The sequence below is a fragment of the Triplophysa rosa genome, unplaced genomic scaffold (genome assembly GCF_024868665.1).
Source record: "Triplophysa rosa unplaced genomic scaffold, Trosa_1v2 scaffold203_ERROPOS1327802, whole genome shotgun sequence".
In the NCBI taxonomy this organism is placed as follows: Eukaryota; Metazoa; Chordata; class Actinopteri; order Cypriniformes; family Nemacheilidae; genus Triplophysa; species Triplophysa rosa.
In genome coordinates this window covers 7925-19904 of record NW_026634220.1, presented here as the reverse complement: position 1 = coordinate 19904, position 11980 = coordinate 7925, and the positions used below count along the sequence as shown (strand labels likewise).

At 38.2% G+C, this 11980-nt stretch overlaps 2 protein-coding genes across 2 annotated transcripts; one reads left to right on the top strand and one right to left on the bottom strand.

Moving 5' to 3' along the window:
- Positions 1-1215: 1215 nt before the first annotated feature.
- Positions 1216-5615, top strand: parp16 (poly (ADP-ribose) polymerase family, member 16). The gene is made up of 7 exons (XM_057327304.1): positions 1216-1323; positions 2771-2967; positions 3053-3190; positions 3358-3564; positions 3899-4070; positions 4244-4388; positions 4840-5615. Exons 2-7 carry the CDS (start codon positions 2779-2781, stop codon positions 4973-4975), a joined length of 987 nt encoding a protein of 328 aa, XP_057183287.1. The 5' UTR covers positions 1216-1323; positions 2771-2778; the 3' UTR covers positions 4976-5615.
- Positions 5616-6791: 1176 nt separating this feature from the next.
- Positions 6792-8673, bottom strand: si:ch73-330k17.3 (IGFBP domain-containing protein). Its single transcript, XM_057327305.1, is given in 5 exon segments — positions 6792-6851; positions 6972-7170; positions 7277-7364; positions 8117-8305; positions 8308-8673. Coding segments are annotated over 5 exon segments (678 nt in total). The 5' UTR covers positions 8450-8673.
- Positions 8674-11980: the final 3307 nt, after the last annotated feature.

Genomic DNA, 11980 nt, shown 5'->3' with positions numbered 1-11980 from the left:
TTAAAAAAAAAAGCTAGAATTGAAAAAAAATAGTCAAAAAAGTATAATTTCTTTTAGTTTTTAGATTAAACCATCCATTGGACTGTTCACAGCTAGCTAGCTAGCTATTCAGACAGACAGAAAGACAGATAGATGGCGCTAGTGATGGCGAAGTGAAGCTTTCTGAACCACTGTGCTTTCAACAAAATTGGGCGTTTGTCCAAACGGCATTTATGAACCCTTGAAAGGCCCTTTGGATTGGTTTGCTAAGGGCACATGCCATGGTCACTTCAAGGAAGTGAGATCCGTTTGTGATCACGTGATCTTGGATAACGAGTTCTCGCGAAGCATTTTGTAGCAAATATGGTGCGGGATTTTGTACGTAATCTAAAATGTAAGTAATTTAGTTTGAAATTGTTTTACACTATTTTTTTCAGTGATAAATATGACTTAAGATGGTTACAATATAGTATAAAGATAATTTAGTTAATTGGAAAGTATGTTTAATATGTTTAAAAATAGCTACTTGTTTATAGGTTTCCTTTATCACATATTCCCTTTATTAATACCAACTGGAATGAAAAAACAAGGTGAAATAAGACATAATTACACAATATTTAACAAGAAGTATTAAACATGTTTATTTTCAACAAACGGGCGATGGATTGAGAGTGCACGCGCGGCGTTGTCAAGGTAACAGGCAGTTCCAACCGCATACACTAGAGACATAATGCCCTACACCCTTCAAAGAGTTCGCTTCAAGGGCTAAGCCCGAAGGGAGTAGGGCATAGGGGTGCTCACTTCCGTTCGCAAAATGCCCATTGTATCGGAAAAGGGTTCATTACGTGAAAGCTTTTTGAATCAGAGCTCCACTAGGACCTCTGCTGGTGAAAGCGCTGTGTCGCAAAATGTTTCATAATGGACCAAGGCACAATTTTAGAATCAATAATGAATGAATGCATGGGTAGATTAATAAATCAGTATATTAAGTACATGACAACAAGCACACTATCCTAGTAACTCAAAACAATAAACATAACATTTTGTATTGTGGATGTGGACATTTTTCCTGTTTGTAAACAAGTCACTTATAATTAACCACAATAATAATAAAATAAAAATAAATAAATAATAAATTGGCCACGTGATTTTGATTGAACGAATCAAGCATCGATACTAAGCTTCACTGAAAATCGCTTCATTTTTTTTACACAAGCATCGGAGCTAAACATCACTAGATGGCGCCCTCTGCTGGTAGGGTTCAGTCAGGTGAGCAGCAGCAGCAGTTGTTGGCCACGTTTAGCTTCCGGTGGCGTTCAGATGCCTGAACTTCAGGCAAATAAGGTAAGTGAAATGCTTGTGCTATTTTGTGCTATTTTTATCGCTGTAATTATAGGTAACGTACAATTATAAGTTTGCTGACTGTTAAAGCGATAGATGATGTGTGTCGTGAGACTCGGAGATTTTCTGTAATTTTGAGCTCAGCTAATAGGCTAAACAGGCAAACAAATACAGCAGAGCTGAATAAACTGACTACTGACTGTTAATAACTAACACATAACACCCATTTTGAGCATTAGTCGTTCATCTTTAAAGGAAAGTCTTTAGATAAGTTTAGCAAGTTCTGTTGGTTAGTTTAGTTTAGCAAGCTGTTATCTTAGCAGCTAATCTTAAACTAGCCTAAATTGTCAGTCCAATTTAAAGCAAGAGTTTTACATTACGTATAACGTTAAAGTTATGTCGAACGTTTCAGACAGCGAGTTTACCAAAATAAACGTTGAACTCTATAGAAGATTATTAATAGAAGCATGGACCTATTATATCTTTATTCATCTTGGACAAGTTTGGTTTTGACCTGCATAAGGGTCTAATTTAACTAGACAACAATAATGATGATGATGATAATAATGTAAATATGAATAAATAATTCAACAGGTACTCAATGTTGACAAATTATAATTCGAAATACTTCTTATTCTGAGGATGTTTGTTTTCTGTTCTGGATGTAAATGCAGTACAGTTGAGCTCAAAAGTTGACATCCCCCTTGCAGAATCTGGAAAATGCTGAACATTTAGGAAAATAAGAGGAATTTTAAAAATGAGGGTTTGTTTTTTATTTACTCCTGCCCTGAAAAAGTTGTTTCACGGAAGAAATGTTTACATAAAGTTCACACCAAATAATAACAACAGAATTTCTAAAAATAGCCAAGGGTCAAAAGTTTACATCCCCCTGATTCTTAATACTGTATGATGTTACCTGAACATTCAATGAAAGTTTTTATGTTTTGTCATAATTGTTTAATGGTTTCTAGTTTGTCCTGAGTCATTACACTGTCCACTGGTCTTCAGAAAAATCATTTAGCATTTTCCAGATTCTGCAAGGGGGATGTAAACTTTTGAGCTCAACTGTATTTGTAACAGTTGTTACATACATGGTAGTGGTGCCTTTAAGAAAATTACCCATCGTTTTATTTGTAGTACCATTGTATTATTAAAAATGTTACTATTTATATGAATATTTGTAAATTATACATTTTTAAATGAAATGTATTGTTGAACTATTTGTGTTTGCTATGGTTTTACTACAAATAAAACCCCAAGACTATAGTTACTATAGTAAAACCTTGTTAAGGTTTACAAGAGTAAGTTTTGTATTATAGTAACAACTATCTTAGTATAGTAAACAAATAGATAAAAGATTGCTTTAAATCTTTTTTTAACTGAATGCACTGAACCTCATGTTGTTCCAAGGGATTTCTGTTGATTTGCATTAAATGAAAATGTTTTTCAGTGCTGGGAATGCAGCCGCCTCTCCCAACAGCCGCAGTCAGAGAGCTGGTGTGCTCCTGTCTGCACAGAGACCCTGTAGCGGCTGACCTGCGCTGTAGCCTTTTCGTGGCGGCCGTACAAAGCTACAAACGGGATTCGGTGCTCAGACCCTTTCCTCCTCGATACCTGAGAGGAGAGATCAAGGACTTTGAGGAGCTGGTAAGACATCTTCCATTAGACTAACACACGAGTCTGTATACACTGTAGGCTGTTGTGTAGTTTACACGTTTAATGTTCCTAACAGCAAAAAGATGTAGACACTTTACCCAACGTGAGGGATTTGGTACGTCTGGGACATGGACGTGGAGACCATCATCTGGCTCTTGTACACTGGGTTCTGTCCTCCAAGAGTTTCGCTGTGAAGACCCTCCAGAAAGAGGAAGTACTGTTAAAAGTCCAGTTTCTAATATTAAGCTGCTACTATAGCAAGAATTACTCATATTTATGGAGGAGGAGGGTTAATACCTAAAAACCTGAAACTTCACATGTCTTTAAATACTGTAATTATTATCTTGTTCCAATGCCTAATCCCTTTATTCTCTCCATTAGTTTTCCACACTGTGTCAGCTGACCCAGACCGAGGGGCTATCTGCCCCGGCCCCCGATTACATTTTTGAACTTGAGTACTGTGATCTGCTCAACTCCAAGTTCGAGAGGACGCGGGCGGGACAGGATCTCATCTATGCATTCCACGGCAGCAGACTGGAAAACTTCCACTCCATCATACACAATGGATTACACTGCCATCTGAATAAGGTCAAGTGATAGTCTTGTTTGCTAAAAGAAGCTGTGTCTGGGAGATCTGTTTGAGTATCTGTTATCAGTGGATGTTTAGATAATACGTGTAAAGACGGTGATTACAACCCTCAGTGTTATCTAACTGTTGGCTTTGAAACAAAGCACATATGAGCACCTCAGACTTGATTTCAGTGTTTTAGGTTTAATGCGTTCATGTGATAGCCTTACATTTACATCTGGCAGAGTTGCAGAGCATTCGAGTAATATGTTTTTTTTTTTAGTATGTGCAGGGAATGTCTGGGATTTTGAACCCATGACCCTGCTATTCATTTGGATCGATTTTATATTTCAGACATCACTGTTTGGGGAAGGCACATACCTGACCAGCGACCTCAGCATGGCCATTCTTTATAGTCCCCATGGTAACGGATGGAAGGAAAGCGTCCTCGGCCCGCTGCTCAGCTGCATCGCCTTATGTGAAATCATCGACCATCCCGATGTCAAGTGTCAGGTGAAAAAGAAAGGTACTGTGTTTTTAAACGTATGATTTCTTGTATACAGATGGCCTTTAGAAAACATTATGAATTTGGTTCCTTAACCGACCACGTTTTAAATTTAGTGAGTGGCGTGTTGTCATTATTTCAGGAATAAATACACATACATAAAAATAAATTGTCACTGTCATTATTTGTTTCAGATTCTGAGACCCTTGATCGCCAGCGTCTAAGAGCCAGGAACAGTGAAGGGGGCGAGGTGCCCGAGAAGTACTTTGTGGTGACCAACAATGAGCTTGTGAGAGTGAAATATCTGCTGGTGTACTCTCAGCGACACTATAGATCACGGTAAGACTTTTATTATGTCAGCATGCGTATGCAGCAGGAGTTTATTGCATTTTAATTGATAAAACAAATCTTTATTTTGACATTCAGCGGGCCAATATTATAAGAGACGTTTTTGCTTCATTGCCGAAGGAGATAACGTGTTTACGAAACACGCTCTCTAGAGCAGTTTGTCTGTTCAGGGCTACTGTAGAAACAACATGGAGAATTCCATGTAAGGGGACCCGCCATGTATATAGATAGAAATAGCTCATTCTAAGATAATAAAAACATAACGCTTCATTATGTAAGGTCTTTATACACCTCTGAAGACGTAGGTATGTAAATTATATTGCATTTATGTCAATGAATCCTCCAAAAAATCACACACTGGACCTTTAAACAACTTTTAATAATTTTGCAAAATCATCAAGGTAAATCAGATTATTAATGATGCGCTCTGATATGATTTTAGACGTGCTCAAGGGACATCATGGCTGGTCAGACATCATTTTGCTATAATGATGGGTCTGTATCTTCTTCTACTCATATGCATCGGTGCCTTCAACTCATCTGCGTTCCAGTCCTTCTGGCACAGAACGTTCCGATGACATGGACCCATTACGTCACATAAACGCTCTTGTCCAAAGTGCCTTGTACACACCAAGACTACCATGACAGAGAATTGTTTAAGGAAAAAAGACTCAGGAACTGTTTTCTGTTGCTCAATACAACATTCCTCCCCGTATCACTTCGTTGCTGTACGGTCTTATCAGCTTAACTATCACCACACGTCTTTATTTTATGTAGAATTACGTAGACACTGTGCATCTTATAGAATTTCAAATGCACTATTAGTAGCTTCCCGTCTATGTAGAGATGTAACAGAGCACCAAGGACATAATATAATAGCATGTAGCTTGTTAAAAAATTACAGTATAATTATTACATTTGTCTCAGTGACGGATTTACTACCTTGGTTAAATTGATTTTTTTGGCCTAGACATTGGAAATATTGCTGCTTAAATTAATACATTTAAGAAACATATGGACTTCATAGGTGGTCTGTAAAGTGGGTTTTTTATTCATTTGAGTGTAGAAGGAAACAAAGGAGTTATAAAGTCAACTATGCAGAAGCGCCATACCATTGTGGTTTGTAATTATTAACACAAACAAAAAATAGGTCTTGATATTGCATAAATGTCTCATTTATCAACTGAATAATCTTGATGATCTAAATAGTGAATTTATTCAAATAAATAAATACAACATTCATTGAGACATAACAGAGTGTTTGTTAAGAAGTGAAGTTCTTCTGTTTATGGCTCCTGGCACGCTCAAGGTTTTGTCTGTCCATTGTTTTTATCAACGACAACAGCAGTGATATATGACTGATAACAGAAGCGGCATGTTTTCATCTTAAGAAATAAAGTCTCATTTGTGTGAATGTCGATTACTTTAGGCGTATAAGAAACAAGGGCAACACTTAAGGTTCGGGGTTATTTTAATGATCTATATTAGTTAACATGAACTAGCAATACCACAGCATTTATTGCACATGTTATGCATAGGATAGAACAATGTACAATTGTATTTCTTTTCACTACTTTTAACACGTTGCTTATTGTAAGTTCATGTTAGAGAATGCATTACTGAATAAATGAGTGCTTTTTGTAAAGTGTTACTGAAAAATGAATGTAAAATACTTTCAGCTTTCTCATTTTTATGCCTCGTTAGTTCTGGTGGTGGTTTTATCAAGCATATTTTATTATAAGAACATATTTCAGTATATAAATGATACCTATACAGTACCTATCTAATATATATATATTTAATATAGTTGAGAAGGGCTTTTATGCAGCAACATTATTAAACGCATTATCGCAACGTCTGATTCCAGCATTTATCAGAACTAACCATTTCCTTTACGTAGTTTTCTGTAAAACAAACATCAAAAGACCTGAACAGGATGTGGGCTTTGTGTGGCTCAAGAATGAATGGTTTGATTACAGGCTCATAAACACATTGTTATTAAGTAACAAGTGAGAAAAGAGTCCATGGTGGGCACTTTTCCCAAAGGGGTCAGTCTGTTTTATTGCATTTTTACATTGTAGTCTCTTGAGTAGTGAAACAAGATAACCGTGATCTCATATAAAACGTTTTCTTAGCCAGATTTTGTTGTTAAATGTTTGAATGTCATCTTTATAGTTCAAAATGTGATGATTACAGCAAATATAACAAGATAGCCAGTGTGAAGCACTTTAATATCACAAAACACACAAAAGCTTTAAAATTAAATTTCACAAACATTTATTTTGACCACACAAGTTTCACTTATTTTTAGTATTTATTATAAAAATAAAAATAGCTGCCTTTAATGCTATCATTTTATGAGTGAATCACATTTTTGGGGTTTCCAGTCCAGGATCAGTTTGCTGTAGTTGGACAGGCAGGTGCCAAACACACAAAGAATCCCTCAGATTTACTCTGTTGATAAAAAAAAGTACATTCAGTGTGAAAATCTTAATGAAGTAATAATATATAATAAATAATAATAATTTTCTAAACACAGAACTAATAGAATTTATCTTGCACAAGAAAACTTACCTGTAGGTTCTGGTGACAGATGGGAGGGTGTTTTTCCTCAGTTAGGTGACCACGTACACATCTGCCAAAGCGATGGAGACAGACGTGATCTGTCGGGGAACAGGACTGAGGACATGATGGTGGTATGAGAAGCAGACAGCTGGAGCAGGTGGTGTGCTGGCAGTGACCTCCACACTCACGCTTTTTCATTGATACAGATCTGCAAAAATATCACGCATTTAATGCAAACGACAGTGGAAAAGAAATGAGATTGAAATGTTCAAACAAAGCATAGACTTCAACGGAAGTTTAATCTTTGGCTTCACCTTGCTGAGCAAATCTCGTTGGGGTTTGACTGGCAGTACTCCCACATGCAGTCGGGGCGACAAGTGTTGGTTTTGAGAACCTCAAGCACTGTTTGGACACATATAACATGTACATTATTTATAAGAAATCCAAACATGTTATGATGTAAAATATTAATATACAATAATTCAAACTGTTATATAATAACCGTTTTCCTGGCTTCTAATATGTATATAGTTTTTGTTTCACGTTTCTGTTTTAAATGTCCTTCACGCTGAAGATTTATTGCTGTCTTGACTGGTAACTTTGTAAGAATAGCACAATAAATAATAATAAATAAACACCCTTTGTCTAGAAGGTTTTTTAAATGTACTCATTTTATAATTCGGGTTCTTAAGGTCTCACCCTGAGATGCTTTTTTAAACGATATTAAAATGTACATCTATTTTATTCAGTCATTCATTTCAATAAGATAATTTCTTTTAGCTTTCAAATGAATAAAAAAAGAATTGTATTATCAGTTATATTTTTGTCCATAAAAATATTCTTATACATTTAAGCACAGATCCTCAGATTCTTTATTTGAGCAGAAGTATATATTATAGAAATAAGGTCAAAAACAAAATAAGTAATGGAAACCCTTAAAATATGGATGTTGGTTCTATAGGAAAGGTTGTGGATTTCACCACCTTGTAGAGATAAGAACAATCAAAGCTTTGGTTTTATGGGAAAGATCAAAGGAATCCTGGACAGCCGTATCTCTTTTCACAGTTCATAAAAAACATTGTTACAAAAGATTTCTGCAAAAAATCTCTATTTCATTTATACCCCATCATGATTGTTTTCTGCTTCTGTTGTACCTGGTTTGCAAGTTCCCTTGCGTTCCTCTGCTTTGCCATCTGCACCTTCTTGGTAAACGCACACCAGACCTTCATCACACTTCCCCAGGTAGTCCCAGGTCCCTCCGCAGCTTTCACCTTCAAGTTTGGCACAAGCTGGACAACAGCCACAAATCCCAGTGGTGATGCCACCTCGACACCGGAGCTTCGACGTGGGGAGCAATGAATGCGTTCGCAAGGTGGACAGTGCAAGGCCTGGAGCACCTGCAGCTCAGGTGGAGTGATCTCTAAGCTGGTCATCATCACGGCCAATACTGACCACATAATGACCGTGATCGAAACGCATAGATTCATTCTTGGACGTAACTGGGACGGACTGCTTTGAAGCGTAAACACCTTTTATATAATGGTCCTCACATCCAAGACCTCACACATATACATATACTAAACATATATCTCCTCCCTTCTTGACAACCAATGAATGGTGGGATATAACAATATGTATGTTGAGTCTGAATTAGCTGTTAATTATCCCCCAAGTCTTATCTTTACAATCTCTGTTTTCTTTTTGTCTCAAAACCGATTCTTTCTTTTGAGCAATTTTAGTATATTTAATAGTAAATATTTAAGTTTTTCCTTGATAAATTCATATATGAATCTTTTGATATGTATTTCTGTAATCTGTAACTGATGGAAAACGTTTTTAAGATCAAGTGAAGTCGTTGCGAATCTGTCAGTAAATGTTTATTTTTCATTTCGCAGAGATGATCAAGAAGGGATTTAGGCGTTTCAGTCGCGTGACTGAACAACAAGTTCATTCTGGTAAATTTTGTCACTCTTTTAGTCATTTGATATTGACTTTTAAGTTGTAAGTTTATGCTGTGTTTTTGTGGAAATATGTGTTTTTTTCCAAAATCTACGCCAATCGTTTCCGAATGAAACCTTTTTCATGTAAAATCTCTTTAATGATGCCCTTAATACATGATGTGTTGTTTAGGGGCAGAATGTTGCATTTTGTTGGTTAAAGAACAACCTGTAGATGCGGTTATACGATATAAATGTGTAATGACATGTAATGAGGCCCGTCGAGATGTTGCTCCTATCACAACTTTTGTTATATTTTGTGAATATGTTTGTTTAATCGTTAGAAAATACAGTAAATTAGTATTTTGTGTGCTGTTATTGGAGGTATTTTCAACAGTTTGTGCCACATAAGTTGCCCCAAAACACTTGATTGTAAACCTGTTTACTTCAATAATGTATAAAATAATCAAATTCAATTCGTTACACATGACAAGATGAAAGGGTTTGGGAAAATTTGGGTGCAGGATCTGCCACGTTTCTACTTTGCCTGCCTTCACTTTGCTTTGTGTTTGGGATAGGCAGGTTGGTGGTATGAAGCCCGGTCCCCCTTCTTATTTCTCATTGAACACAGGGGAACCCCTATGTGACAGCAGAATTCTCAAAACTGGTGTAGTAGCTCGTGCTTTGGGCTTGAGATGGGCAGGTTGATGGTTTGAAGCTCTGGTCCCCTTCCTTTTTTCTCGTTGAGCACAGGGGAACCTCGTCTGACAGCATCGTTCTTAGTCGTCATAATACGTTTTCCTCCTTTGAAAGATTAAATGATATGAACCTTAAACTCTAAGAACCTACTAGTGCTTGTTTTGAAAGTAGGCAGTGCAAGTTTGAGACAAGTAGGGACATTCTATCTCATAGAACACAGGTGGAACAGTATGTGACAGGAGAATTCTCAGCTGTGAGAGACAGTTTTCCTGCAATAGCTGGCAAATATTACCCTTGATGAGCTTCACTTTGAGGCGGAGTCTTACAGCAGTCCAACTGGTGTAATGTAGTGCTTTGGGCTTGACATTGGCAGGTTGGTGGTTTGAAGCCCCGGTCCTCTTTGACTTTGTTTCTCATTGAACATAGGGGAACCTCCCCTGACAGAAACATTCTTAGTTGTCATGGATGCACATATAGTGAAAAACAATTAGTTTGATCCCTGCTCACAAGCAACACTTTTTGTCTCATCGAGCATGTATTCATATTTACAGAGACATGCAAAAATGTCAAGGCCACACACACTACATGTTACTAATGACAGGATAATATTTAAAAGGGGTTGTAGGTCATTTTGGGACAGGATCTTTTTTTCCTACCTGTCACGTTTCTACCCCGTTAAACTCATGCATGGATGCAAGTATAGCCAGAAACAATGAGTTTGATCCCTGCTCACAAGCAACACTGTTTGTTTCATCGAGCATTTATTCATATTTACAGAGACATGCAAAAATGTCAAGGCCACACACACTATATGTTACACGTGACAGAATCATATTTCAGGGAGGAGGGTAAATTGGCCAACTGTTGCAGTGATTAGTGCTTTGGGCTTGAGATAGGCTGTCATGGCTCTGCTTCATTTAGTCATGTGTTTCTTGGTCCTGTAGCAGAGCCATGACAAAGCCTTTGGTTATGTGTGGAGAGAAACATATTATTGTTCTTTTGACAATAATATGCGTTCTCTCCATTGTCTCGTCATTGGCCCCGCCCCTCTCGTTTCATGTATTGCTCCCCTCTCGTGTCTAATGTTTCTCACTTGCCCCTCGTTATCTTTCTTTGTTTGTTCTCCTATAAATGCCCTCATGTTTCTTTGTCTTGTGCTCGTGGATTGTACTGTGGTTACATACGTTGTATGTACTGTGTTCCTGTACCGTGTTTGATGTCAGCTCTGTGGTGTTTTGCAATTGAACCTCAAGAGGGCAGTATGGGGGTAATTGTTCTTGTTGAAAACAAGTGAGGAATAGAGAAGAGAAGTGTTCTGGCAGAGTGGATTACATGTGTGAATAAAATAGCTTGAGTATTTACATTGCTTCATTATTGACTAACCTGAGGACACAACAAATTGGCGACGATGAGTTCCGTACCTGCGCCTGTGCCTTTTCTGCCATGCAGTGGAGAGCCTGCGATTCCTTTCGGTACGTGGCGGAAAATGTTTGAGAACTATTTGCTAGCCATAAATGCTTCGGGGCAAGCATGGCCGGATGCCAGAAAACGTGCTATTTTGCTACACAGCCTGGGTACCGAAGGTCAGCGGCTGTTTTACACCTTACCTAATACTGGAGCTACGTTCGATGATGCAATGGCAGCGTTAGAGAATCATTTTGTGCCTAAAGTCAACGTAGTGGCAACACCGCTTTCGGCAACGTTCTCAACGTGCGGATGAAACGATTCCACAGTTTTTGACTGCTTTGCGACACTTGGCCTCAGTGTGTGCATATGGTGACATGGAGAGTGAGATGATTCGGGATCAGCTGGTTGAGCGATCATACGCCCCGGCAGTGCGAGAAAGACTACTGCTAGAGCTGTCACTGACGCTGGATTCTGCTATCACGATTGCGAGTCAGGTGGAACAAGCACTATCGAACTCGAATATACTGGCTGCGCAAAGCTCAGTTCAAGCTGTGTCATCCAAACCTTTCCGTCATCATAAGACGAGCACGCACCGTCACGTTGGAGCAAAACCTGCTGCCAATGCCATACAAGGAGCGACTCTCATGTGCTACCGTTGTGGAGCTAAAACCCATCTGGCTAATGCGACTGATTGCCCTGCTACTCGGGCCAAATGCCGTTCTTGCGGAAAAACCGGACATTTTTCTAAGGTATGTCGTTCTTCTAAGGATGTTAGAGAAGTAGTCCCTGAAGTGGTTGTCCTCTTTACAGATACTACTACCGTTTCTGCAGACAAACTATTATGCAATGTTCAGATTACTACTACAGAGGGATGGTCCGTTGACACTGAGTTAGTCGTGGACACAGGCTCATCTGTGTCAATTCTGCCTGAGGTCATTTACAACAGATACTTTAAGGACTGTTCGCTTATGGATC

Excerpts from the sequence above, each read along its gene's own strand:
- parp16 (XM_057327304.1), top strand. The coding sequence starts at position 2,779 with ATGCAGCCGCCTCTCCCAACAGCCGCAGTCAGAGAGCTGGTGTGCTCC. Across the intron at positions 3,191-3,357 it reads AGACCCTCCAGAAAGAGGAA|TTTTCCACACTGTGTCAGCT; the intron begins GTACTGTTAAAA and ends TCTCTCCATTAG. Across the intron at positions 4,071-4,243 it reads GTGTCAGGTGAAAAAGAAAG|ATTCTGAGACCCTTGATCGC; the intron begins GTACTGTGTTTT and ends TATTTGTTTCAG.